The 26,644-nt window shown below is 35.7% G+C and overlaps 1 protein-coding gene across 4 annotated transcripts in view; it reads left to right on the top strand.

The window, feature by feature from the left end:
- ESF1 (ESF1 nucleolar pre-rRNA processing protein) overlaps nucleotides 1–26,644 on the top strand; it is a 52,811-nt gene that overhangs the window by 12,446 nt on the left and 13,721 nt on the right. For all 4 annotated transcript variants that reach the window (XM_081556521.1, XM_081556522.1, XM_081556523.1 and 1 more), the window contains 3 exons: nucleotides 1,882–2,029; nucleotides 5,263–5,424; nucleotides 24,185–24,306. In XM_081556521.1, the coding sequence (XP_081412647.1) occupies nucleotides 1,882–2,029; nucleotides 5,263–5,424; nucleotides 24,185–24,306 (432 nt within the window). The remainder of the gene's footprint in view (nucleotides 1–1,881; nucleotides 2,030–5,262; nucleotides 5,425–24,184; nucleotides 24,307–26,644) is intronic.

Raw genomic sequence — 26,644 nt, forward strand, 5'->3', positions numbered from 1 at the left:
AAAGACTTTGTTATTTACTTATAACATCTTTAGAAATGAAAAGTGTTCAAAGTTTTAATGCATAAGTACAAATAGAAATGAAACACAAGTGTATTTGCATTTTTATCTACCCCATCTATTTGAACCTGTTTCCAGATTTTCGTTATGCCTTTAAGCCTGAGTCAATTACCTGCAAATGTTTCTTTTTTCTCTTCTATCTTTCCCATCCAGTCTTACTTAACTAGATTCTTTAATAAATAATATGTCAGTTATTACTATCCTAGGGGGTAGGGGGAGAAGGCACTGGCACCCCACTCCAGTACTCTTGCCTGGAGAATCCCATGGACAGAGGAGCCTGGTAGGCTGCAGTCCATGGGGTCGCTTAGAGTCGGACACGACTGAGCAACTTCACTTTCACGCACTGGAGAAGGAAATGGCAACCCACTGCAGTGTTCTTGCCTGGAGAATCCAAGGGACGGCGGAGCCTGGTGGGCTGCCGTCTATGGGGTCACACAGAGTCGGACACGACTGAAGCGACTTAGCATCAGCAGCAGGGGGTAGGGGGGAAGGAGCTAACATTACTTCAAATCACAGAAGCAGTGGAAATTTAAAATAGGAACACATTTTTTTCTGCAGATATGACCCCAAATTGTAAAAACAATTGAAGTAGAATAATTCTGGACTACTCGATGTCACATTAATGCTTAATAACAAACAGACAAAAGATTTTTATTGAATTAGTTTGTTACTTAGCTGCCTAGCTTGTCTGCTCTCCTGCCCCATGTACCTTTTATCCACAGCTGAACTCTGCAGCAGCCACACAGGCTTCTCATTGCCTTTCTTGTGACAAACCACCGTGCTCTTCTGAGGCCAGCCCGGTGGCAGAGAGCTGCTGTATCTGTCACCCACAGCCTGTGGATACTGTGTGGCCTTGATTAGTTACTGAGTATAGGGAAACCCCACCAGTGTGCAGTAAATGAAGTCTGAAAGATTCGGTCACATAAAACCTAGGATCATGTTATTTTCAAGCCTAAAAAATAGGCAGGCCTATCCAGTCAGCCAGTCTGGAATTCCTATGGCCTGGCTGTATCATCCACGTCTGTCTCAGTTCAGAAGTAATTTTGTGGTCATCAGCTCAGTCTTAATTATCAGAATAGGAATAATTCTGAATTGTGGAACTAGCAATAATTTTTCCAACAATGGCAGTTATTTTAAGGATTGGATCTCATAGTTAATCAGTACTGCTTTTGTTCTGATCTGGGGAGATTAGTCTGAGGGAAAAAAAAAAGTAAGGATGTGGGACCTGCCCTGTGATGGAGATTAAATCTCTAACAAGACTCTCAGAATGGGGGCTTCGTAGAGGACAGGAGCATGTCACCAGACCGATCATGTTATAGATAAATTCCTGTGTCATGAGGGTTTCCTGTACTTTCAGCTAGTAAATGCCTTTCTAATCAGTGGCTTTTAATCTCTTTTGGAAAAAGGACCACACTGAGATTGTTCTAAAAGCTTTATCAGGAAATTTCAGTTTGTAGACCTCTTGAAATGCCTAGAACTCCTGGTGAAAAACATGCTTGGACTCATTCATAATAATGTTAACTTTTTCGCTAGTGCAGTTTCTTATTTTCACCACAGTCAGTCCATACACTGATGAATTTTTACTCCCAGTAATGAAGTGCCTTGCATATAGTAGAGAGTTAGGATGAAGGCACAGGTTAACTGAAATGGTTCCCTTTCCACAGGTAAAAACCTTTGCCTTAAGCATGTTATATATTATTGATTTTAGTATGTCTTTATTAGTTTACTGTTAAACATCTGCGTTAACAATAAATATTCTTTACAAGTTTGGGTCGCTGACATTTCCATTTTTATTTGTTATTTTTTCTTATTCGTTGGTGGAAGGTGGAGATCACTTGGGATGAGACTGATCATGAAAGAATTACAACACTCAACAGGAAATTTAAAAAGGAAGAACTTTTGGACATGGATTTTCAAGCCTATTTAGCTTCCTCTAGTGAAGATGAAGAGGAAATAGAAGAAGAACCACAAGGTATTTGTTTGTCTTTTGGTCTACTTTTGTAAGCATTTGAATACTTAATCTAGGCTTACTAATGACAATATGTCTTTGGCAGTAGCTTGAAAGAGAATATCTAATCTTTAAATTGTCTGTGAAGTATGCTCACATGTACAGTATTATATTTACTGGTAGATAGTAATTGAAGTTTTTTATTTAGAGATATTTTCTTAGCCTGAATTTCTTCAACCAAAGACACTTTTTTTAAAACCCTAACCTCACAAAAAAAGGGTCTGGTCTTTTAGACGACACATGATTCTTATAGTTATGCGATCACCTAAACTAGTAAAATGCTTTATTACCATCCCTTTTTTAAACTAAGAGCCTTTGGTTTATTTTTTACATACCATTTTTCTGCTCAGTTAGTTTACAAAGTAGACTCTTTCTGTTTATTTAGTGATTATCCTAGAAATCGTGACTTGCATCCTTATTAAAGTTGAATACTAATTAATATTTTTACCCTCCTAGAGAATTCAAGGAATCTTAAAACAACTTTCATGCTATTCTGTGTACTCTACTTCTTAAGTCTCATAGGACATTAACATTACTATTTTGTTTACATTTATTCACATTTCCCCTACTTCTTTTGCTCCTTGTTCTTTTCTAAATCTCATACTTCTGTTTGGGATCATTTTCTTTCTACCTTAAGTATATTCGTGGTAATTTCCAAAATTGAGTTTTAGTTTAGTATAAAAATGTCCTTATTTTGCCTTTATTTGTGAATATGTTTTCATGATTAAAAAAAAAATTCTAGGTGGATTGTTCCCACATTGATGATAATATCCTGCTGGCTTCTGGTTTTGTTGTTTTTGAGACGTCAGCTGTCAGTCTACTTTCTTCAGTCTTTTGAAGGTTGTCTGGATTTTATTCTTTGCTTTGAAAAGTTTTCTCTTTCCTTTTGTCTTTCTGCAGTTTTAATGTGAACTAAGAATAGATTTTTTAAATTTATTATGCTTGGAGTTTGTTGGGTTTCTTAAATTTGTGGCATGGTATCTTTTAATCAGTTTTGAAATATTCTCAGCCATTATCTATTCAGGTATTTCTTCTCCCTTCTCTGGGACTCCAATTACATATATATTATATCTTTTCACTGTAACTTCCATGTTGTTTCTCTCCTATATTTTTTTATCTATTGTCTTTCTCTGCTAGTCTACTTTTGGTTGATCCTTGCCCTGAAGTATATCTTTCGAAGTCCCCACTAAATATGAGGTACTAGTTGGTTCTTTAACTTTTGTCTTACTGGCCTGCCAGACTGCCAAAAGTGTCGGTTGGTCTCAGGGCTATTTGTTTGGTAGACCAGTACATGCATTCAGGGCAATGGGGTTCTCTTGATAATGATCATCTTCTCCTTAATTTTGATTTGGTAATTTTTCACTAATTTGTCAGTTCTTTGAAGTTTTCTTTTATCTTTTTAAAATAACTTTGAAGCTTGGGTTAGATTTTCTTTGCCCCAGTGCCTTTCTTTTCATAGCTATGAAATGGGGATCATAATAGTACCTGCTTGTGGTTGAAAAGATTGAGATAACATATATAAAGTCTTAGCATACTACCTCATATCATGTATTTTTACTCCTAAAACTTTAAGGATTCATGGCTTTTTGTTTGAAATGTACTAATTAAGTTTTTAAAAACATGCATTTTTCTTCAGTATTTTAATTGATTGCAAGCTTGCTTTAATCTATAATTTAGTACCTCTGATAGATGCATTAGTATATTTGAATACTTTGAAGTTACTGGATGTTCCTGTTGTAGTTTATAAGAGATCATACCAGGGCTTCTTACTGTTACAATTTTTTTTCACTCCGTATATAGAATTAAGTCTTTCACAAAGTGTTGTCCTTGAATTGGGAGAAAACAGACTTACATGAGTTAACCCACATTTTAGAGCTTCAGAAAGTAAAAATTTAGTACTGGAAAAAATCAATTTAAAGTAAGCCATCAGAGACTTACCACTAAAATTTCAACCTGGAAGCAGCTTGCTTCTAATTATGTTTTCAGAAGTAAGCTTTTAATAGAAAGAAATACATTGCCATTTTGTTAATGCGTTCCTGATGTTTTATCCATTGAATTACGGGATACATGACAGAATTCCATCCAACATTATTATTGTGGCATAAAGCACAAACAGGAAAAAAATGAATTTCAGCTGTTCAAGTGAAAATGTAAAAGTGTGATAGGATGGAAAGAATGTTGTGGACTATTTTTTATTCATTCAGAGGAAAAACACCTATAAAAACATTTATTTAACCAATTTTTTCCTCATCACCTTTTGAAGATATAAGGGCAATCTATTAACATTGATGTTTCACAGCTAAATGCTTAATAATATCGGACGTATATAGTGACTAGTTATCTATAGCTCATAGAAGAGAGGGTCTTCTGTAAATTTCCCTTTACTGAGGACATTTACTCAATTCAGTTAGTCTGTATGTTTTGCATTAAAAACTAGGTTCTTAATATATGTTTTTGACGTGGAGAATTACAGTGGAAATACAGAGCAAACAAACTTTTCACGTATTAGTTTTCTTTGGTATTTGTTGCCCATGAATTTTACACTGTTCCTTTGTATTATGATTATTTTTATAAAATTAGGAAATGGAAATGTGAAGCTTTTCCACATGGGAAAATTAATTGCACAAACTTCTAATTTGTTCATTTTTATTTTTTATGTGCTAATGAGACCCTGAGAGTAAGCATACTTGCTCATTATCACATGGAAAGGACTCATTATTCTTTGTTTTATATAACAGGCAGCTTCCTTTATCTGTGTCATCAGTATGAACAGCTAAGTCCATATATCAGATGCATCCCAACACTACTCAGGCTCCTTTTATTGACCATACATGTGTTAGATGGTAGGAGACATAAAGGGGGAAAAAATGCCATCCCTGCTATCTTACTTATAGGGTGGAGAAGTTCAAGGATGTTACATGACTACAGGATTATTTGAGATGTGAATTTTAATAAAAACAAGAGATTCCCAAGTATACTGTTATCACCATACTAAATTATATTACAGCTGATTTTTATTGTAAATAAGATTTAAGTCATTTAATTCATTTGGTGTTAAGTTTAAGTCTGATTTTGATATTCTGTTGTTGTAGTGTATCTGACAGCTTTGAGAAGAGTGCTGCAGTGACTGAGATTGAACAGTGAAGTTAGAAGTGAAATTATTTCTGTATATTAAGTGAAATTGCTTTTTTTGTTAGGTGATGATGGAGTCAGTGTAGAAGAAGATGGGAAAACAAAAAAAAGTCAGAAGGATGATGAAGAACAAATTGCTAAATATAGGCAACTCTTACAAGTTATTCAAGACAAAGAAAAGAAAGGCAAAGAAAATGATATGGAAATGGAAATTAAGTGGGTTCCAGGTAAGAATTAGATTCTAACCAAATGTTCACTTGTTTTCCTTCATTTGGGGACATCAGATATAAAAGAAAAGAAGGTCAACTCTTTGGAAACATTAACTTAAAAAAAATCACATTTTCAGGAATGTTTTCGTGAGGAAGTTAATGTGACATTTGCATACATCATTTAATTCACTTTGGGACTACTGTTTTAGACTCTTACCGGCTTATTCTTGGTTTCTTTAATTTACTCACTATAAATTACCCATTTATGAAAGTAGGCCGTTCCTAGGCTTGATTCCAGTGTTCCCAGAATATGGAAACTTGATTCCAGGCACCATGTATTCTACGGTCATTAAACTTCTTTTCAAAATATGTAATTCATAAGTGGATTTTTCTCTAGTAACCACTAGTAGACTTTACTTAGTGAGAATTCACTAACACAAAATATGTAATACGTAGTTTTCCATCTCAATTAACGCAATTTTTAAATATTCTTGGATAGTCCAAGAAGTATAGCATTATGATTTTTACAACTGCCTTGAAGGATTCAGGAAGTTTTTAGAGTAGTAAAATACTACTACGATAATAATTAAAACCTTGTCAAAGCTAAACCAAGGTAAGAGGATAAATGAGGGCTGTTTTCTAACATAGATATTTTTTCTTAACAGTCCTGGGCAAATCAGCATGTATCTTTGTGAATAATACTGTTTTTGCAAATTACTGCTTTTTATGTATATCTTAAAGATAAATATGATTTTTGGAAATGATTCAATTATTTTAGCCTCAGTTTTTCTCTAGATGAAAGAATACTATTAATAACACCATTGCTTAAAAGTTAAGTGTTCTGTATTCATTAAATTCTGTTTCTTGCAACTTACGTGTTTTTGCACTGATAGTAAAATATCTGTTTTCATAGATTGTTTTTAAGGACGGGGAAGACTAGCATATTTTGATATTTGAGGATAGATTCTTATAGTAAATTTATCAGGATGGCCATATGTCTTCTACATGTTCTGTAAGAATTCGGTGCTGCGTTTTAACCCATTTGTCTTAAATGTTTGGCTTTTGCAAGAAGTGGTGGAAAGAAAAAATGAAGTTTAGTAGTATTAGCATATGAACAGTGGCTAAGGGAACACAATTAATTTAGCCTGGAGAGGAAAAATCTAAAGGAACTTAATATTTTCGAGTACTTGCATGATAAGTATGTAAATGAAGACTTAATCTCAGTTACTACCTCACAAGTCAGTGTTTCACCAGTAGATAAAAGTTGAATGAAAGGTTTCAATGTAGTATAAAGAGGAATTCTCTGTATTGTTAGAATTGTTCAGGAAAATAGCACAGAGGCTGCATTAAGGGGTTGAGTGTCCTTTGTCAGTAAGTTTCACCATAAGGCATTATGAACCTACCACTCAGAGATGTGTGAGGAAATTTTTTACTTGAGGTCCTTGGGTTAATGATTCTAAGAAATGTTGGAGTCCATCTTTTAAATCAAATATGTTGGAATTGTAGCTTAATTCTAATCTTAGGATGAGCGTATTGAATGAAGATATTTTAAATGAACATATTTTAAATTGAGATATTCAGGTGACAATATAAGAAAGAAGATTTAAAATAAATTTGATTGAAAAGTTTTCTATTAAATATTTTAGAGAGATACTGAGTGGACCAGCTCTAACTTTTGTGTTTATTAATACAGTTTATATAGTGAAAAATACCAAAAAGTGATGCATAGGAAGATTTAAGCAATACAGTTTTCCTAGGATAAAACTCACTTAGTCATGGTGCATTATCCTTCTTTTTATTCCTAGCCTCAGTTTAACAATGTTTTGTTAAAGATTTTTTGTACCTGTGTTAATGAGGAATATTTGCCTATAGTTTCCATTTCTTGCAGTGTCCTTAGCTTTTGGTATCAGGGTAATGCTGACCTCATGTAATGAATTAGCAACTGTTCCCTCTGATATTTAGCAGTACATTTTTATCTTGACTTTGCTCTTTGTGGATGTGATATTAATGTCATATAAAATATTTTGAAATATAAAATGAAAAATTATCATCTGTAATTCCATTTCCCTTATTCAGCCACTGAGTGATTAGGTAGATTGTGGTTTAATTTATCATTTCTCTATTGATGAATATTAAATAATATTTCTAATATTAATCATATTTTAATCATATTTCTAATCTTTCACTTCAGTAGGCCCATGGCATTGAAAAGAAATGTGATCTAAGGCTGTTACAAATCCCAAAGCCAAAAATATCAGTACTTTCTTAGATCTCTTCACTTTCATCACCAGCCTCTTCACTTTCATCACCAGCCAAGTAATAGGCTTACTCTTTTAGAGTCTTTTACCTATAAAAACAGTTTTTTAACAAAGATGCTCCTCCTCCCTCCCCAGCCCCCTGTTTTAGAAATGTCAGTGCGTGTGAGAACCTGCAGAGACCACAAGAAGAAGCTAATGCTGGCAGTCAGACTCACTCACCAGTCAATAACATGACTTCCTCACTCACATGGCAACTTTACATATGCTGTGGATCAACCTGTGGTTCTCTCACAAGCTGTTGAAACTACCAGTATCCAAGCCTCAAAATTTAAATCTCAGATGCCAAGCATCTAGAATGTTATAAATAATCTATAGCTTTTTCCATATTTTGAATTATTTTCATAGGATAGCTTCCCAGAAATGGAATTACTAGGAAAGGACACAGACACTTTTTGTGTCTTGAGATTATTGCCAAATGCTTTCCAAAGGGGTTGTACCAGTTTTTAGTGCCTTCAACAACGATGAAAGTGCCAGTTTCATGGAATTATCATCAACATTCACAATATAATTTTTGCTCTTAGTTGAACGAAGGAAAATTGATATTCTGCTGTATGATGCATTTTTTAAAGTCTCTAACCACGGTATTTTTGAGGGCTCCAGATGGGGTGTTATTAACCTGTAGATCCTTGGTGTGGTTGTGCACACAAGTAAGTGTTTGCATTTTCTGTGTGTGTGAGTATAAGGGGTCTGTTAACACTCTCTTTCAGGATCTCAGTTTACTTATTTGGAAAGTGGGACTAATAATACCTTTCTCACTTAACTTGTGGTATTATAAATGTACTTTCATAGTACAGAGTACTATTCCTGTAATAGGTGTATTTTGTTGAATTTGTGTCTTAAGGAATATATTTCCGCAGTAACAGTTACCCTGAGCCACAGAACTTTTTTGGTGTTATACTTCAGTAAACCACAGAGGGTCAGTATAAGATTATACTTTATCATGCATCAGTTTTTCTGTGACTTGCATTTCCCAAATATTAAACTCTTTAGAAAAATAATAAGTACTCTTAATAATCACTAACACTTGTTGGACTATGGCTTAGCTTGATTTAAAAAAAAATTTAGCCTGTTTAAACTTCTGTCTTTTTACATTGGATTACACAATATAGTGGGATTCCTAGGTGGCGCTAGTGGTAAAGAACCTACATGCGAATGCAGGAGACATGCAGGTTCAATCCCTGGGTCAGGAAGATCCCCTGGAGGAGGGCATGGCAACCCACCCCAGTATTCTTGCCTGGAGAATCCCATGGACACAGGACCATGGTGGGCTACGGTCCATAGGGTTGCAAAGAGTTGGGCACAACTGAATTGACTTTGCATGCAGTATAGTAACATTAAGAGTTTTAATTCCTTAAGAGTAAGTATTAAGCCTCTGCAGATAACAGGTACATGGGTGTAATAGCTAGAATGAACTGTGCTTTCTGATGATATTTTAGTTCCTCATGGAAATGTGAGAATCCAATGTTATTAATGTTACAGATAATTTAAAATGTTAAATTATAAGATTTTTAAGGAAAGCTGTAATACATTGTTTTGATGTGGGGTATTGTTTCCCATCTCAGTGTGTTGCCATTAATAGAAAAGTATCCTATCTGAGTCATTTTGATGAGCAGAGAAGGTAACACATGTAATTAGCATATTGAGCCTTCATTAATGAGCTTGCCTCATTGGGGAATTTGTGATATACATATAAGTGAAGCATAACGAGTTTTATCTCATATAAATATATAATAACCTCTCCTGTATTAATAGTTCAGTTAATCTGTGTGATAATTTTTGTTGTAGATAATGCAAGCTGTATATTTTAACCTTTGACATTCATCCAGAATATGAACAGATGTGTTCATAATGACATGTTTTTTTGTCTATCATCTTAAAGCAGATTGTTACTGTTGTTTAATAGCTGAGTCATGTACAACTTTTTTTGCAACCCCAGTGCCTGTAGCCTGCCAGGCACCTCTGTCCATGGGATTTCCCAGGCAAGAATACTGGCAAATTCCAGGTGCCATTTCCTTCTCCAAGGTATCTTCGCAACCCAGGGACTGAACTTTTGTATGTTGCATTGGCAAGCAGCTTCTTTACCACCAAGCCACCTGGGAAACCCGTATATTAATGCTCACCTGTTGCTAAGCATTCACTTTTATTTGGCCTAGATTGACAGGGAAATAGATGTTTGCAAGGCTAGGCATGTGTGTATGCTCAGTCACTCAGTCATGTCCGGCTCTTTGCAGCCCCATGGACTTTTTTCCAGGCAAGAAATACTGAAATGTGTTGACATTTCCTCCTTCAGACAGTCTTCCCAAGCAAAGGATCAAACCTGTGTTTCTGCGTCTCTTGCATTGACAGGTGAAGTCTTTACCACTGAGCCACCTGGGAATCCCTAAAGGAGATCAGATATGATTAAATGTCCTCTGTTTCTTAGTTACCTGCTGATTAATGGACACTGGTGAAAGGACATCTAGTCTTTTTTCTATTCAGCAGCTTTCAGTGCCTAAGCTTTCCTTCAGATACTTACTAAGCATATGCCAAGAACCATTCTAGATACCATGTGAGCAACACATACAAATCCTTGACTTCATAAAGCTTATATTCTGGGGGAGACAGATAAATCGTTAGTAGGAAAATATTTAGAAAGTAGAGGGCTTCCCAGGTGGCTCTGCGGTAAAGAATTCACTTGCCAATGCAGGAGACACAGGTTTGATCCTTGGGTTGGGAAGATCCTTTGGAGAAGGAAATGATAACCCACTCCAGTATTTCTTGTCTGGAAAATTCCATAGACAGAGGAGCCTGGTGGGCTACATACCATGGGGTCACAAAGAGTCAAAAAATGACTGAGCAACTAAACAGCAGCAAAAGGAAGTAGAGGTCAGAGGGTGAACCATGAGAGGAGAGTGTGCAAGCAGAGGGGTGACAAGTGACTGGCTTTGAAGCTGTGGCTTATGTATTATGTTTGAGGAGCACCATGGAGAGCAGTGTGACCCCAGTGAGTGAGTGAAGGAGAGAACAATGGATGAGGTCAGAGAGGTAACAGGGCCAAGTCAGAAGGTCTTGCAGGCCAGTTTAAGGCCTTGGATGTCTTCACCAAGTGAGATGAGAAGCAACTGGAGTGTTTGAGCTAAGGAGCAGTAAGATCTGACTTGGGTTTTTTCTCCGACTTTGTTGAGCTATAATAGACATATGTTACTTTGTGAGTTTAAGGTGTATAGCATGTTTGTTTCTGATATCTGTTCTTTATCCTTCGTACTTCCTTTTCCCCATCTTTATCCTGTCTCCCTTTCTGTATTTAGTGACCCAATGGGAAGCGTAAACAGACTGTGGCTGTGGTATTATTCATTGTTTATTTAGAAATAAAATGTTTTTGAATTAGTTGGGCATTCATTTTACTAAGGCAGCCCGGCTTCAAACAGTTTAATTTTCAGACTTCTCAAAACCAGTTCACTATTTACTTTTGGCTATGTATCTATTTCTATTTATTGCCAGTATATCCATTATTTGAGATATAGTCACAAAAAAATGTTTTTTTGTCAGAACTTTAAAAATAACCAAATGTTTAAAATTTTGAGTTCATTGTAGAGGAGAGCGTTAAATGGAAAACTGAACTTCAAATAAGCTGAAAAGAGTTTGCATTTTGCTTCGTATTTTGGTCATGGGGAGGAAACCAGTTTGCAGTGCACTATTATTACTTGGCCACAGCTAGTAGATGGCTCAGATTTTAAAACTTAGGTGTACACTCCTTCTGTAAATCATCCAGTTACCAGATTGACTGTAAGGGCCTTGTAAGGTAATAAACTGAAACTTTTTACTGTGCAAAAAGGAAAAAAAAAAAACCAATAAACATTTGAATCATTTGTGGAATGTGTCGTAAAAATGAGAAGCAGCTAGGGTTATCTAAAAAAACAGTGCTAGCACATTTTCTCCATAGAGTTACCAGTAAATTTCTTAGAATTTCCTGGATTATTTTAAAGATAATTTTCTCTGTTAATATTAAGATTTAATTTTTTAAAAAGTTTTCCAGGAAGCTTTAAAAAAAAAATCTCAAGCAAAACTGAAGATATTTTTATAATAACACTATTTTCAGAAAGTGCTCAAGATTCTCATACGTTTAGAAGTTTTAGGTCAACTGGTCTGCTATTTTAGGATCCCAGTTAAGTATGTAAATCAATAAGGGCCTCCGGTTGCAGCAGCTAGGCCATTGCTCTTCATGTGGTCCTTCCCTCTCTGCATGTGTATCACGTCAGTTGCACTGTTTGCATCTGCAGCCACAACTTCCAGACAGTAGTACTTTTTGGACTTTGCCTTAGATTTACAATCTGCCTGAAGCTGGTTCAAGAGCAGAGAGTGTGTTTCATGTATTGTTTGCCCACAGCCCACAGCTATGCTGATTTGTTTGAAGTTGTGAATTCTTTGGTCTTTAAAGCAGAGCTTTTGGCTTTTTCTGCTTGAGGTTGTCCCACGTCATCATTCTATATCCCAACTGCCTGGCTAGCAAACTGTCATTTTTCTCACACATGTTCCATATGTTATTTTGACAGAATTCACTCAGACTACTTTCAGCAGTTTCATTATTGCTCTTCTTTTTTTTTTCCCCTAAAATTGAAAAGCCATATATCCTTATACTATTTTAACACATTCGGTTTTTTCCCCAATGTTTTTGTGCTAAAATACACATAACATAAACTTTACCATCTTAGGTGTGTTTAAGTGTATAGTTCAGTGGTATTAAGAACATTCATACTATTGTGCAGCCATCATGACCATCCACTTCCAGAAGCATTTATGAAACTACATCTCTGTATCCATTAAACAACTCTTCATTGGCCCTCCCCCAACCCCTGGAAACCACCATTCTACTTTCTATCGATCTGATTTGGCTCCTGTAAATATCTCATATAAATAGAATCATAAAGTATTTATCTTTTTGTCACTGGCTTATTTCAGTTAGCAGAATGTCCTCAAGGTTCATCCGTGCTGTGGTACAAGTCTGAATTTCCTTCCTTCCTTCTTAAGGCTGAATAATATCCCATGGCATGTATGTATGTGCATACAGTTTGCTTATCCAATTCATCCATTGATGGACTGGATGCTGTCCAACCATCTCATCCTCTGTCACCCCTTTTTCGTCCTGCCCTCAATCTTTCCCAGCATCAGAGTCTTTTCCAATGAATCGACTCTTCACGTCAGGCGGCCAGAATATTGGAACTTCAGCATCAGTCCTTCCAATGAATATTTAGGGTTGATTTCCTTTAAGTTTGACTGATTTGATCTCCTTGCAGTCCAAGGGACTCTGAACAGTCTTCACCACAATTCACCAAGCATTGTCAGCTTAGATTGTCATAAAGTATATTTTGCTGTAGGTTACTGTTATTCCTTCTTTCTGTGGAGGCATAGAGAGATTTAAAAATATTTTGAAAGTAATTTATTTGGATGCATAATTTTGAGCCAGAAGCACAGGCTTCTCAGGGTGAGGGAGCATTTTGGTCCACGGCCAGGATCACGGGTGTGACGATGTCTAGGAAGCCTGTCTTCTGAGAAGCCTTCTTCTGTTTAGTAACCTGTTCTGAAGGTTTCAAAGAAAAAAGGGGCAAGGGAAAGCTTTTGCATATTTGCTGTTGAACACTGCAGGTTTCTAGGCATACATGTTGTTAATTAGTGTTCCAAAATTCTGATATCTTTTTGGACCCAAAGAATGGTTGACCTGTCATAAGTTAGTAGATTTCTGTCAATAGAGAATCCCTAAGAATTGCAACAATGCTCGCTTATAAAAAGCAGCCATGGATATAAATCGAAGTCCTAAATTTTCTAAATTTTAATGTTACTTTCATTCTCTGTTAACTCTCGTTCTATAATTTTTTCAATGTTGCAGTAGAGGACATTGCCAGTGAAATAAGATCTGGGGTAATGGCAAATATTAGAAACGTTGAAAGAGTAAACCTTAAATAATACTCTGCTTCAGAGCTTCCCACCCAACATACCACCTGTGAGTTACTGATTTGCCCAAGTATTGATCCCTTTTTCCTTGAGGCCAACCAGAGACCCCAGCTTTGTTTGCTTCTCTGGTTGTCTCTTCCGTTTACTCCATTGTGCTGTACAGCATTATTTTTTATATCTATCATAATAGGAAAAAGGTTGAGAATACACTGCTTTCCTAATAGTTATTTGGGAAGTCTTTTTAACAGTAGTCTAGTCAGAATTACAGTTTACTTATATAAACTCATCCCAGTAAAGGTAGAAGAAAATTCTTAAGAGTGCAGCAGCAAGAAAAATCTAGCTTGTTAAATGCTAGTGAGGCCAAAGTGCTTTTCATTTCTTTTCATTTTTCTTAAAGACAGGGTTTTTTCGTTTAATTGATTTAGAAATGCTATTTTGGTTGTACTGCAGCCTCAAAATGCCCTTATGTTAGTAGCTTCTATAGTCTCTCCCAGGGAGGAAAACAGACACCTTAGTTTCAGACCACTAGTTTACAGGTGGATTTAAAAAACAAGTGTATAGATTGTGACCTTCTTATAATGAAGTTTGGGATAGCATTAGTAGTTTACTGTGATCGTGGAAAGAGCACAGAGGGCTTACATCAGAAAATCTGAGTTTAAGTACCTATTATTTTGATGGTAATTAAATGACAAAGGTTAGTGAAAGCCAGTTTATCAGCACATAGTTGTCAAAGAGTGAACATACACACACTCCCTTTTTTTTACACTTTATTGTGGGGAAAAACATAGACACAAAAGGTAAACACAGTGTATGTATACAGTTTAAAGGAAAAAAATTAAATGAATACCTGTGTATCCAGCTTAAGAAAGAACATCACCAATGTCTGCAGTCCCTCTGTTACCCCCTCTTCCTTCTCCTAGAAGAAAATGTGAAACTGCATTCCATGTTAATCATTTCTGTTTTCTATATAATAGTTTTTACCACTCATGCATGTATCCTAAAGTCTTTATTTAGTTGTATTAATTTTGAAGTTTATAGAAGCATCCTCTATGTATTCTCTCAGTTTCTTTTTGCTCTTAACATTTTATTTTCAGAGTTATCCATAATCCATATGTGAGGACATGGTCCATTAATTTTCACTGCTACATAGAATTCCTTTATAGATATATCTGTTCTGTTGCTGGCTATTGTGGTATTTTGCTTTTATAAGCAGTGTCTTTGTCAATATTCTTGGACTTGTCACCAAGGTATATATAGAACTTCTTGGATATGTGTCAGATTTCTTGGTTGTATAGCATACTCACAGTTACCTTAACAAGGTCATGCCAGATTGTTTTCCTGGGTGCTTGTAGAGTTTTACTCTAACTGTAAGTTTTACTCTTTATCTTCACTGTTAATCGATAATTGTTGGGTGATTTTTTTGCCAATTGAGTATATAAGTAATGGTGTTTCATTATGGTTTTAATTTGTGTGTTAGGCTCAAAAATTAGTTGAGCTCCTGCTATGTGTGCCAAACTCTTCTCTAATAGCACTGAACAAAACAGACGAGGCCTTTGTGGAGTCCTCCATTTTAGTGTGTGCGTTGAGGGAGAAGGGGGAGGAAGGGAATTAGTAAACTAATAAATGGGTAAAATAATCAGATGATGGTTAAGGGCTCTGGGAGCAAAAGGATAAGACCTGGATAGGGCATAGGAAGTTCAGGGGTGGGAGTGGGTAGCAATTTAAACAGGACAGCCAGGGAAGGCTTCATTGAGAAAATGACATTTGTACAAAGACTTAATGGGAAGTATGTTGTACCTTATGTGTTATCCTGGGAAAGCACATTTCAGGCAGAGGAAGCAATAAATGCAAAAACCCTGAGGGGAAAGCATTTCTGATTTGTTCAGTAATAGGCAAAATGAGCCAGGGAGTGGATAGTAGTAGGTGAGGGCAGAGAGGTGGCCAGATCACAAAGGGCCTCTGATGGTCTTTAGCTTGTACTGGAAAGGCAATGGGAAATGGAGATGATAGGGCCTGACATGTTTTTAAAGGATTGCTCAGACATTTGCCTAATTACTAATGAAAGAAACATTTTTTTCCTGCTTTCTTATCTGTGAAATATCTATTCATGTCTTTTGGTATCATTTTTAATGTAGTGTTCTTTGTGCTTTAGTGATTCTTAAGAATTCTTCCTGTATTTGGCATTCTTCCTATATTTTGGGCTCATCTTTTATCAGCTGTATATTTTGCACATAACTTTTTCTAGTTGGTGATTTTCCTTTTTATTCCCTTTATAATGTTCTTTGAAGAACAAAAGTGGTAGAGTCAAATATTCTAAATATGTCCTTTTATTCTTATGAACCTCTAGTTCATGTCAGTTCATTAATTACAGTCTTTGGATTAGGACACTCTTATCATTGATCCAGCATGGCTCTCTTTTATTTATTTTAGTAAATAATAAGTGAAAACACTACAAAAACTAGAATTGTGCAACAACTTATAAATCCATCCATTTGCTCTCTCCTGCTTCTCATTACCTAAGAATAACCATCGTCCAGATTTCAGCATTCACTCCTTTGCTTTCCATTGTATATGTTTTCATCTCATTTGTTAAGTATTTCTAAAAAGTATGGGTGCATATAAAGAATGAAGTACTGATGCATGCTATGAAGTGAATGAACTTTGAAAGTATTATGCTAAGTGAAAGAAGCCAGGCACAAAATGGCACATATTTTATCTTAAATATCCAGCACAAACCATAGAGACAAGAAATAGATTAGTGGTTGAGGGGTGGTCAGTGTTGAAGTATCTTGAACACTTCAACCTGAAGAGAGGGACTTGAACACTTCAACCTGAAGGAACATGAAGAGAGAGAGATTCCTTTTTGAGAAGAATTAAATGTTCTAAAATTGACTGTGGTGATGGTTGCACACATCTGTGAATGCACTAAAGACCATCAAGTTATATTCTTTAAATGGGTGAATTCTATGGTAAAGCTCTTAACTTTATTAACATTGATGTGGAGGGTGGATTTGTATGATTTGGGGCTGATTTTTAACTTTTAAGTCCTTGATTCATCAAGAGTTGATTTTTTTTTTTTTATGATACAAGGTAGGAATTCAATTTCAACTTGTTCTGCATGGCAGATCTTTTAAATTCTTTTTATAGAATAAATCTCTCCTTACTCCCAGAACTCAGTCATACCACCTGTCAGGTACCAGAGTTTCAAACCTGTAAGCATCTATTGATTGGGTCCCTGATTTATTGGTCAGTAAGTTGCTCTGCCTAACCCTGGTCCACTAACACTTTCTAAAACTGGATAGAGCTTTGCTGATTCATACATCCACCCTTGCCCTAGGCCAGTTGGTGACTGCTCTCTGAAGAAACCAAATACCCCCACCACCATGAGCAACAAGTGCTTGAAAGTGCTGCCTTGTGCAGACCCTTCAGGGGAGAGCCAGGTTTCAGTTACAGCAAGAAGATGAAGCAGACGTTGAGAGATACAACGGGGTTTTGCTGATGATGTACCATAAATTCTGGAGAACTTAGTGATAGAGAATTGAAGGGAGAGGGAGATGTGACAGAGGAGTGGGTGTGTGGGTAACTTGCGAGAATTAGACTGTGGTGAGGCTGTGAGTGTTGAGGATTAGGGAGGGAAGAGTATCTGTTGTTGCCATGGATGCACCAACCTTGTTGTTCAATCGCCCAGTCATGCCTGACTCTTTGCGACCCCTTGGACTGCAGCACGCCAGGCTTCCCTGTCCTTCACCATCTCCTGGAGTTTGCTCAAACTCATGTCCATTGAGTCAGCATCAATTCTTCAGCGCTTAGCCTTTTTTATTGTCCAGCTCTCATAGCCAGACATGACTACTGGAAAAACCATAGCTTTGATTATATGCCAACCTAGTCACCTCTTAATCCTTTTCTGGGAAGGGGCATGTTTACTTTACATTCAAGGCTTCCCCTTGACTCCTCTTGATGTGAGTTTACAGGTGGGGCCAGTGTAACTAAAGAATAGGCTGTTTCAATCCCAGGGCCCAGGGGCCCACTTCTGAACCCTGTGAATGGTTGAGTTGACCTTATTCCACAGTGCTGTCTCTGTCCCTGGCTTTTAAAATACTTCAGTACTCTAGAGTTTCACTATGGTATATATCTAGGTCATTTTTTGCTTTGTAGCTTTAATCTTGCTTAGAATTAATTGGATACTCAGAATTCTGAAGATCAGTAACTCCCCATTCATTTAAACATTCCGAAAACTTCTCAGCCCTTTTCTCTTAAAATATTACCTATCTGTCATCTTTATTTTCTCCTTCTGAGAATCCCATTTGATATGTGTGGTACATTCTCATTCTGAATCTAACTCATAGTTTCCATACCTTTGAGTCTGTTGTGCAGCGTGCTGGGTAATTTCTTCAGTTCTTTCTTTCAGTTCATTAATTTTTTCTTTAGCTCTGTATGCTGTTTATCTTGGTTGACTTTATAATTTCAGTTGTTTTTCATTTCTGGAAGTTTTTTCCTTCCTCTAATCTGTCTTATACCTTTAATAATCTTATCTTTTAATTTCTTTTGTTTCTCTAAAATGTGGTGACTTTATATTCTGTATAATTCCAAAATCTTTAGTCTTTGTAGGTCTGACTTATTTTGTTTCAGTTTACTCTGGTTCATATTGAATTTTGATTATGATCTCATTGTTCTTGGATCTTTCTTTACCTATGGGAATTCTTAGAGGCCTGAGTCAAAAAAACATGCTTCTTTTAGAGAGTATTTGCCAGGTACCTAAGGGCACTCCCAATCCTGGACCAATTGAAATCAAATTTTTGGATTAGGGCTTTGGAGCCGCACAAATAGTGTGACTCCTAGCCACAAACCCATGGATGTGAGGGCCTGTGGTTATAAATTCTCTGAGGGAGAAAGTATGTTTTTACTTCTTTTGTTCTGCCCATGGCCAAAGCCAAGAAAGGCATGTATTCCTTCTAAACCATTGGAGGAGAAGCATCATCTCCTAAAGGACCCTGGCTTCATGGTGGTGGTCTCTGCTGAGGACTGCAATCAGATCGAGCTCCAAACTCAGTCCCCTTCCTCCTTGGCTAGCAGCCCGTTAAAACCAAGATCCATGCTGAACCGAGCAGATTAGTGTATGTCCCCAAGGAAAATCCCTACTTCTAAGCTAGTTTAAGATTTCTCTTTGAGCTTTCTTATTTTGACCAGATTCCAAAAAATTGCCTCAGCTTCCGTATGTCTTAGCCATTCATTTAAGTTTTCATTTATTTTCTACCTTGTCTGTAAATATTATGTATAAAAAGTGACAATAGAACAAGTAGTTCTTCAGTCTTCTTTGCCACAAATTAAAGAACAGAATGGCTTCATCAGACTTGGCCAGAATTTTACTCTGTGAATATTAAGGACAGCTTGCTGTTATGTACATTGTGATCACAAGCTACTTGAAAGGCAAAAACAACATACAAATAAAGTACAGACAAATACTGGAAACAATAGTTTCCTAATGAAGCCCAAATGTCTTGTATTTGAAGTCAGCTTTGTAAGAACATTTGATTCTAAGAAGCAGGGACAGCTCGGTTCACAGTGAAATGAATGTACTTGCAAATGGAAGACATCCTTCTATGGGAGAGTAAAAGGGGTTTCAGAAGAGGGTAGAGGATGATAAGCTCAAATTCAAGGCAAATGTAAACCAGTTGCTACCCACTGAAATGGCTTTTAGACAGTGAACAACAATAAAAAAACATTAATATTTATTCATTTAGTGCATATTTTGGAATGTCTTCTTTGAACACCTCATTGACTTTTTTAGGACAAACAGAATTAAGTGTTATATGAGAAGCCTTCCAGTTGAAGTAGCTTACCTATACTACTATCTTATCTTTCTGTCTGGGTTGTTTCCATGTAGTAGATGTAACAGTATTCTGACAGTGTTAAGTGCATACAAATAGCTTTTGTTGGCTCTGTCTGGCTGATTGGTAAATTCTATTATTTACTATTGTTCCCAGGGCTAGTTGTTATTTTGCTTTTTAATTTCATTAATTATTGCTCCCTGTCTGTAAGGTTGGGAACAAATTTGACTTGTGTATCCTTTCAGTTGCGCTTGCATTCATTCAACAGAGCATGTGCTATGTAATAGGCCCTCCACTAGCATAGGGTTGCCTTTTTGGGGTAAAAAAAAAAAAAAAGCAAGCTGTAGCCTCTACCGTCATGGAGCTTGCAACCTAGTAAGGGAGATAGCCATTAATAATAGTTTAAAAAAAAAAAATCACACAAATAAATGTAAAGTTGCAACTGTGTTAAATAGAGCAGAATAAAAGAATATATACTGTAAGAGTTTAGGAGAAAAAGAGTTACAGAAGTTCAGATTATGAACCAAATTGTGAACAATGTTCTAAACAAGTTCTTGTTACAAACAAATCTTAAACCAAGTTCAAAACACTTCACATCTTCATCTTTCTCATTACAAAGATTTGTAGTTTTGCATATCTGATATACTTGAAGGATAAGTAAATCTCTCTCTCCCCCCACCATTGGAGAAAACTGACCAGTTTGAAGGGATATTTTTGATGTCATTGTTCCTCAGGGCATGGCTGGTTATTTTCCTCTAAAAACCCTTACACCCAGAGTGAATTCCTTGTTGGGAGCTCAGTTGGTGATGGTAGTTACATTTTAGGAGCTACTTTTGGAATTGAGTGTTACCATGGCCTGATTTAAACATACAACATACATAAATAAAGATTGAACCATAAGTGTTCATAAATATTTTCAGTGGACCCTGAGTTCTCACATACATTTTTAAAAAGTGCCAGTTTCAGCCTATATCAGAAATCTTAAAATATTTATTTTATTTTTATAAACAAAACCAACTATAGTACCTAGTTGAGTTATTATAAGTTACTATTCATGTCCTGCCCTTTGAAGACTTTTCAGAATTTGAAGTGAGCTAGGTCAGAAGAAATGTATACTCTTATTTTAGTGGCTTTTGAAAGAATATTGGAAAGTATTTTTGTGTATATGCAAACTGCCAAAATAATTCTGAATAAATTGCACTTAAATTATTATTGTTAAAATTGAGTCATCTGTGTTCATGGTTGGTTTTAAAGAGTATCTCACCCCTTATTTGTAGGATTATTAATGTTATTTTTAACTAATTCAACAGCCCTTGACTATATGCTTAAAATTTTTAAAAAACAAACTTGCACAAAATTAGACATTTATAATAAAGTTGTTTTTCAGTCACATAGTGGCTGCTCTCAAATGAGGCTAAAACTGTCTGAAGAATGTTCTTGTGCTTATGCCAAGAAGCTTCTGGGATGGGCATATTTTTAAGAATTTAGAATATAAACAGCTGTGATCTGTGGCAAGAGATTTAAATGACCTCATGATGACAGCAAGAACAAAGCATTTTTAAGTTATCGTGGTGGTGTATTAATTCATTGCAATGTGTTTGTCGTTCTACTATTTTAGTGTATTAAGTGAGAGCCAGGCAAAAAATTTCAGACTGGATTTAACTGAAGATGTTATTTCTTTATTGTTATAAACAAACTAAATACCAGAAAAATATTTCCCAAGAATTATTCTAGAGCTGTAGTTCCTTAAAAAAAAAAAAAAAAAAATTGCATGAACCACTTTGGGATAAAGGCCATTTATTTAGAGCCTAAAGTTTTGATTCATTTTCTGTTGGAGAGACTATGTTCCAAACATGAAAGATCAAACACTTGGCTTGAAATAAGAATTCTTTCTTCAAGACAGATCAATTAAGTGCTTATTAAGTACTTACTATGTGTCTGGCACTATGCTAAATATTACGGGTTACAAAAGTAGGTGACTTTAGCAGCCTTTGTTCTGGTTGAAAGAAAAGGCATAACTCAGTTGAAATTGCTAAAGTAGGAAAGACAATTATAATCAACTACCAAATAAGATAATACATAATTTATGTGACACAAATATTGAAATACAGCCCTTCTTTTCAGAAGTGACTTCTAATCATTGTCAAGAACAGTGGTTCTCAACTCAGAACCACTGAGTTGAGATTTTTCTCCCCAAGAGGACACTGGAAATTTTGGAGAAATTTTTGATTTTCATGACTGGGGCTACTGGTAGCTAGTGTAGATAGACCAGATGCATTGCTTAACATCCTACAGTGCACAAGATAGTCCTTCACAACAGAGAATTATCTGGTCCAAAATGACAGTCATGCTGAAATAAGAAACCTTCATGTAGTGCCTACAAATGTCAGGGCCAGTAAGTCTTGAAGTTGTGGGAGACAGAATCCCGCCTTCCTCAAGACCTTTGTTGCCCCTTAATGCTGTTTGCCTGAAGCCCTTTGGGTCCTTCCACAGAAATGAATGTTGATGATCTATAAACTTTTTAACATTGTAGACAAGTTTTTCTAGTACAGTGTTTCAGAGAGAGATTCCATAGTGCTTATCAAATTATAAGGATATCCATGTCCCCCAGTGAAGATAACCTGACATGGGTCCATGTCAGGACCCAGTTGTCACATTGGAGTAGTTCATATAGATTGAGACCCATTAAACCAGTGGTCTAGTCGTGTAAAAGAAACATCTTTCTTAACATCATGGTGAGATAGGAGTGGAGTTAAATGTTTCAAGGATTAAAATTAACCAGAGAATACATTTTGGTGAGGTGGGAGTGGGGGACTCTAAATATATTGCTTAATTTAGTATTTTGGAGTAGTAAAATCTTTCTTCATGTTTGAGGAAACTGTAGTAGAATACCTTAAGGATTATTATTTAAACATATTTAATAACAGTACTGTACATTTAGAATTTGAGACTGGACTGTGTGCTGACCCACAGGCATAATATGTAAGTTATTTTATTTTGCTATTTGAAATCAGCTTGTTTTGTCAGGATTTGCTGCTTTCTCCTAAGTGAGTACCCAAGTTTACATTTCCTCAGGTGCTATGTATCTGTTGATTCAGTCAGAGGTCTGGACATGTTTTCTACAGTTCATGTTTCTCCTGAAAATTGCTTAGTAAAGTGAACTGTGTTTTTCTTACAAGAAACATTTTTGAATTGAGACTTGAGTTTCTGATTTGGCATCCCATAAATCGGAGAGTATTCTCATAAATCAGACATACCAGTAATATATCATAAAAACTAATCTAAGTAACCTTGAGTATGCATATACCTTAATGCTTTGCTAAGTTATAGAAATTTAGAGATTGTCTCAGTTTATAAGCCAAAGAGGGGACCTTTGAAATCATCTGTTCCGGCTGTTTCATGCTATTCTTTGGGGCTTAGGATCCAGAGTATGACTTTCAGTTCTTTTGTGCATTCGGACTTTTACCAGATATTTTCTTTAAGAGGAAAAACAGTATATGTGGGAGGAGGAAGTTGTATGCTTCTGATCCAGCCCAGCCTCACTTTGCAGATAAGGAACCTGAGACCCAAAGCTTTAGATTTTACTTGTGGACTATGCATTTCTTTATTCTCGATCAAACCAGCATTTTAGATGTATCTGGTAATAGTATAGAGGATAATTAGGAGTTAAAAGTCTAACTGTGTATAGCTTACTTATTCTGTGTTCTTAGGCAAGTTGCTGAATATCCTCAGTCTCAGTACACTCATCAGGGAAGGGAATTATATCCTTAGAATGGTTTTCACTTTCTTAGAATTTAGAATGTATCTGGGAAGATGATCTGGATTGACCTTGTCTCTCGAAACATTCCATTAATTCTGTAATGGATTTTGTGTTCTCCAAATATTAAAGACCCCTCTTTCCAAACTGAACATGACCTTCCAAAAATACTCCAAAATAAACATTTGTTTTATCAAAGGTGATAACACAATCATCAAATTTCCTTTACTGTGGCAGTAGTAAGGTCTTCATGAACTGAGAGATCAGCCTTGGGGCTTTTTCTTTCTTCTCATCCCTCTCTAATTATTGCATTAGCCACCGAGAGACATTTCAGGAACCGCAGAATATAAGGAACAAGAACCCTATAAGAGCGAATAACATCACTGAAAGAACTTAAACCATACAAAGCGGAATCTGAACTTGATGGCCCTTTTGATCTTAAAGATGTGTACTCACAGAATGAGTCCTTGATAAGAAATTAAATGAATTCTTTCCTCCTGGGGTATTTCCACAGAGATTGCCTTATACTAATCAGTTTTTGTTAGTCACCTATAGTTTCCAGGGAATATAAGCTTTTACTTGGGCAACAGAAGCAAGTAGAAATAACTGTTAAAGACCAGTTACCTTTAAAGTATCAAGTGGTTAAATTCAATACCAAGAAATAAAGTTTGAGCCTAGATAAAGGAGTTTTCTTTAGTAGTTTGACCATATATTTAGCTGCTGGGTTAGTTTGTTTTATCTATTTTGGTTTGGTTAGGTTTATAGTTGTTTGTTTTTAGTAAATAGCTTTGATGTAGGTTGATACTATGTTACTCTGTGACACTGGAGTATTGCATTTTTTCTTGTTTCTCTAGTAAATATATTAAAATAATCTTTTTTGATTAATTACATTTTTAAGTGAGTGAAGATAAAACATTTTAAACTAAACTATTTATATTTTCCCTTAGGCCTTAAAGAAAGTGCAGAAGAGATGGTCAAAAACAAATTGGAAGGAAAGGATAAACTGACCCCTTGGGAACAGTTTTTAGAGAAGAAGAAAGAGAAAAAAAGACTGAAAAAGAAACAAAAGGTATCAATAAATATGATTGAATAATTATTGAACAGCCACTAAGTATGAGAAGGTACCAGTGCTTTGCACCCATTATCTCATAATGTAACCACTCACTGGGGTAGGTTAAGTGTTTTCTACAAGGCTACACAATGATGCATAAAACCTGTAAAAGCCCAGAGCCATTGTAACTGCTGTGCTCTAATATTTTACATTTATGTGCTACCTCAATAAAAGGCATAATTTAGTTGATTTCTAGATGTAAGACAGTTTGATTCTGTTCTGTGTTTGTGAGAAAGAGAGGTACAGTCAGACATTTTTACTTGAGGATATATAGAGAGACATTTTCAGAATGAATGAAATTTTTTCTGTGTATTTCGCAAGATGCATTTTTCACTTTTGAATATTTGTGTATAGATCTTTTAACATCATATTGTCATTAGATCCCTTTTTTGAAGATATTTTGTCTGTGATAATATGTTGTCTGTGAAAAATCTGATTTGACTCCCATGATGCAGAAATAACACCTTTGCAGAGTTAGAGTCCTTGGTAATAACAGAGATACTTAGGGTTCCTGCCAATAAAAATATTCTGTCTTGTCAATGAAATACAGCATCCTAGCAGTTCATTCTTTATCTTAAGGTTATATCAGTAGTCAGAGAATTTTACAGCCTGAGGAATCTTAGATGATTACTTTTAGTCCAACCCTGATGTTTTATATTGATAGTTGTGGAAAATGAAGTGATTCATCTGAGAATATGCACCTCGTTAATTGCCAGGCTGATGCCAGAATCCAGATCTCTTGCTCCAGTGCTCTTTCTACTGCACTGTATTGTTTCTCTCTGTACTGTACAACAACTACAGAATTGAAAGAGGGCTACAGAATTGAATGATGCAGTGGAGTGATTTTTGTACTCCTGTTATATTCAGTGTTTCTGGAAATGGATAGAAAAATGAGGACATGAGGTCAGAGCCCTGCCTGCATTGATATTCTGCCTCTCCCAGGCAGTACAATATCTTTAAAATGGAATAATTCCACAAGTTATTAAGCCATCAGTTTAATGGAAGACTTACAAGTGGGTCTTCATGGGATCAATAAAGTAGTCACTCTTCTGTGAGACATTTAGCAGCTGTTGTCTTTGATTTTCATTTGATTGGTACTTTGATATTATCTTGTGCTTTTACCCTTTCCCTTTATTGAGCTTAGACGGGACTAGTTTTATCAATGATATTAAAATAGGTTTGTTGAGTGCTCAGTTTGTTCTAGACTGAGTGCTGGAGTTGGTGATTCAGCAGATCTCTTCCATCTCACGAGATTCTCCACACACAGGAGAATCTGAAGAATTCAGGTTAAAAATATTTTTCCCCCAACTCTTTGTCACTTCAGTTTGATACTGAGAGATTATTACTGAAGAAATGAATACATGTTTATTTGCCGTAGTTGATACAGCTGTGAATTAGATCTAAAAGAACAGTTTTAAAAGTATGTAAATAAATATGTAGTTAGATATATAAGTATTTTAGAATCTTTGCTATAAACATCATATTACTGCTAAACCGATTATAATAATTTGGTGAAAAATTCTTAGAAGTCCTTGTTCTTAAAAGGATAGTAATACCAAAATGAACATTCTTTAGGGTTTGGCGGGTATTCTTCAGCATGTAGAATAATGTTTAGCAATGTGCATTCTAAATGTTTTTCTTAAAACAACTCTTTTTGCAGATTCTTGGGGATAAACTCCATCTGGTTAGTCTGATCTTAGTTTGCATATATTCTGTTTACTTTATAGACTTGATTTTTTTTTAACTTAAATATACTAATTTAGTAAACTGTTCAAATTTGATTAGGGAAAATGTAACCAGTTGATGTGCTTAAAATTAGTACAGAAGTTTTCCAGCATGGATTATAGATAAAACAAAGTAATTGTTGAAATTGGGTGATGAGAACAGGAAGTTCATTATATCTTCCTTACTGCTTTTGTATTTTTGAAATTTCATAACAAAGAATCATTTTCTTTAGTTAACCAGCAGATAAATTGCATTAAATAATGATTTGAAAGATAACCCACAATGCACTTGTTCAGTCGCTAAGTCATGTCTGATTCTTTGTGACCCCATGGACTGCAGCCTGCCAGGCTTCCACAGTGCACTACTTCATGCTGTTGTTAACCACTGCCATTTCTCAATTTAGTGAGAGATAAGGCTACCTCTCTTCACTGATCACCCATCTAAAAGTATTCTTTTCCTTGAATGTGTTTTATTTTTGTCTCTTCTGGAACTTCTTATATTGAATTATTGTTACTATATACCTTTGGTGTTTAGGGCTTCCCTCATAGCTTAGTCAGTAAAGAATCTGCCT

Source organism: Giraffa tippelskirchi, chromosome 13 (genome assembly GCF_054371585.1).
Source record: "Giraffa tippelskirchi isolate mGirTip1 chromosome 13, T2T-mGirTip1v1.2.pri, whole genome shotgun sequence".
Classification (NCBI taxonomy): domain Eukaryota; kingdom Metazoa; phylum Chordata; class Mammalia; order Artiodactyla; family Giraffidae; genus Giraffa; species Giraffa tippelskirchi.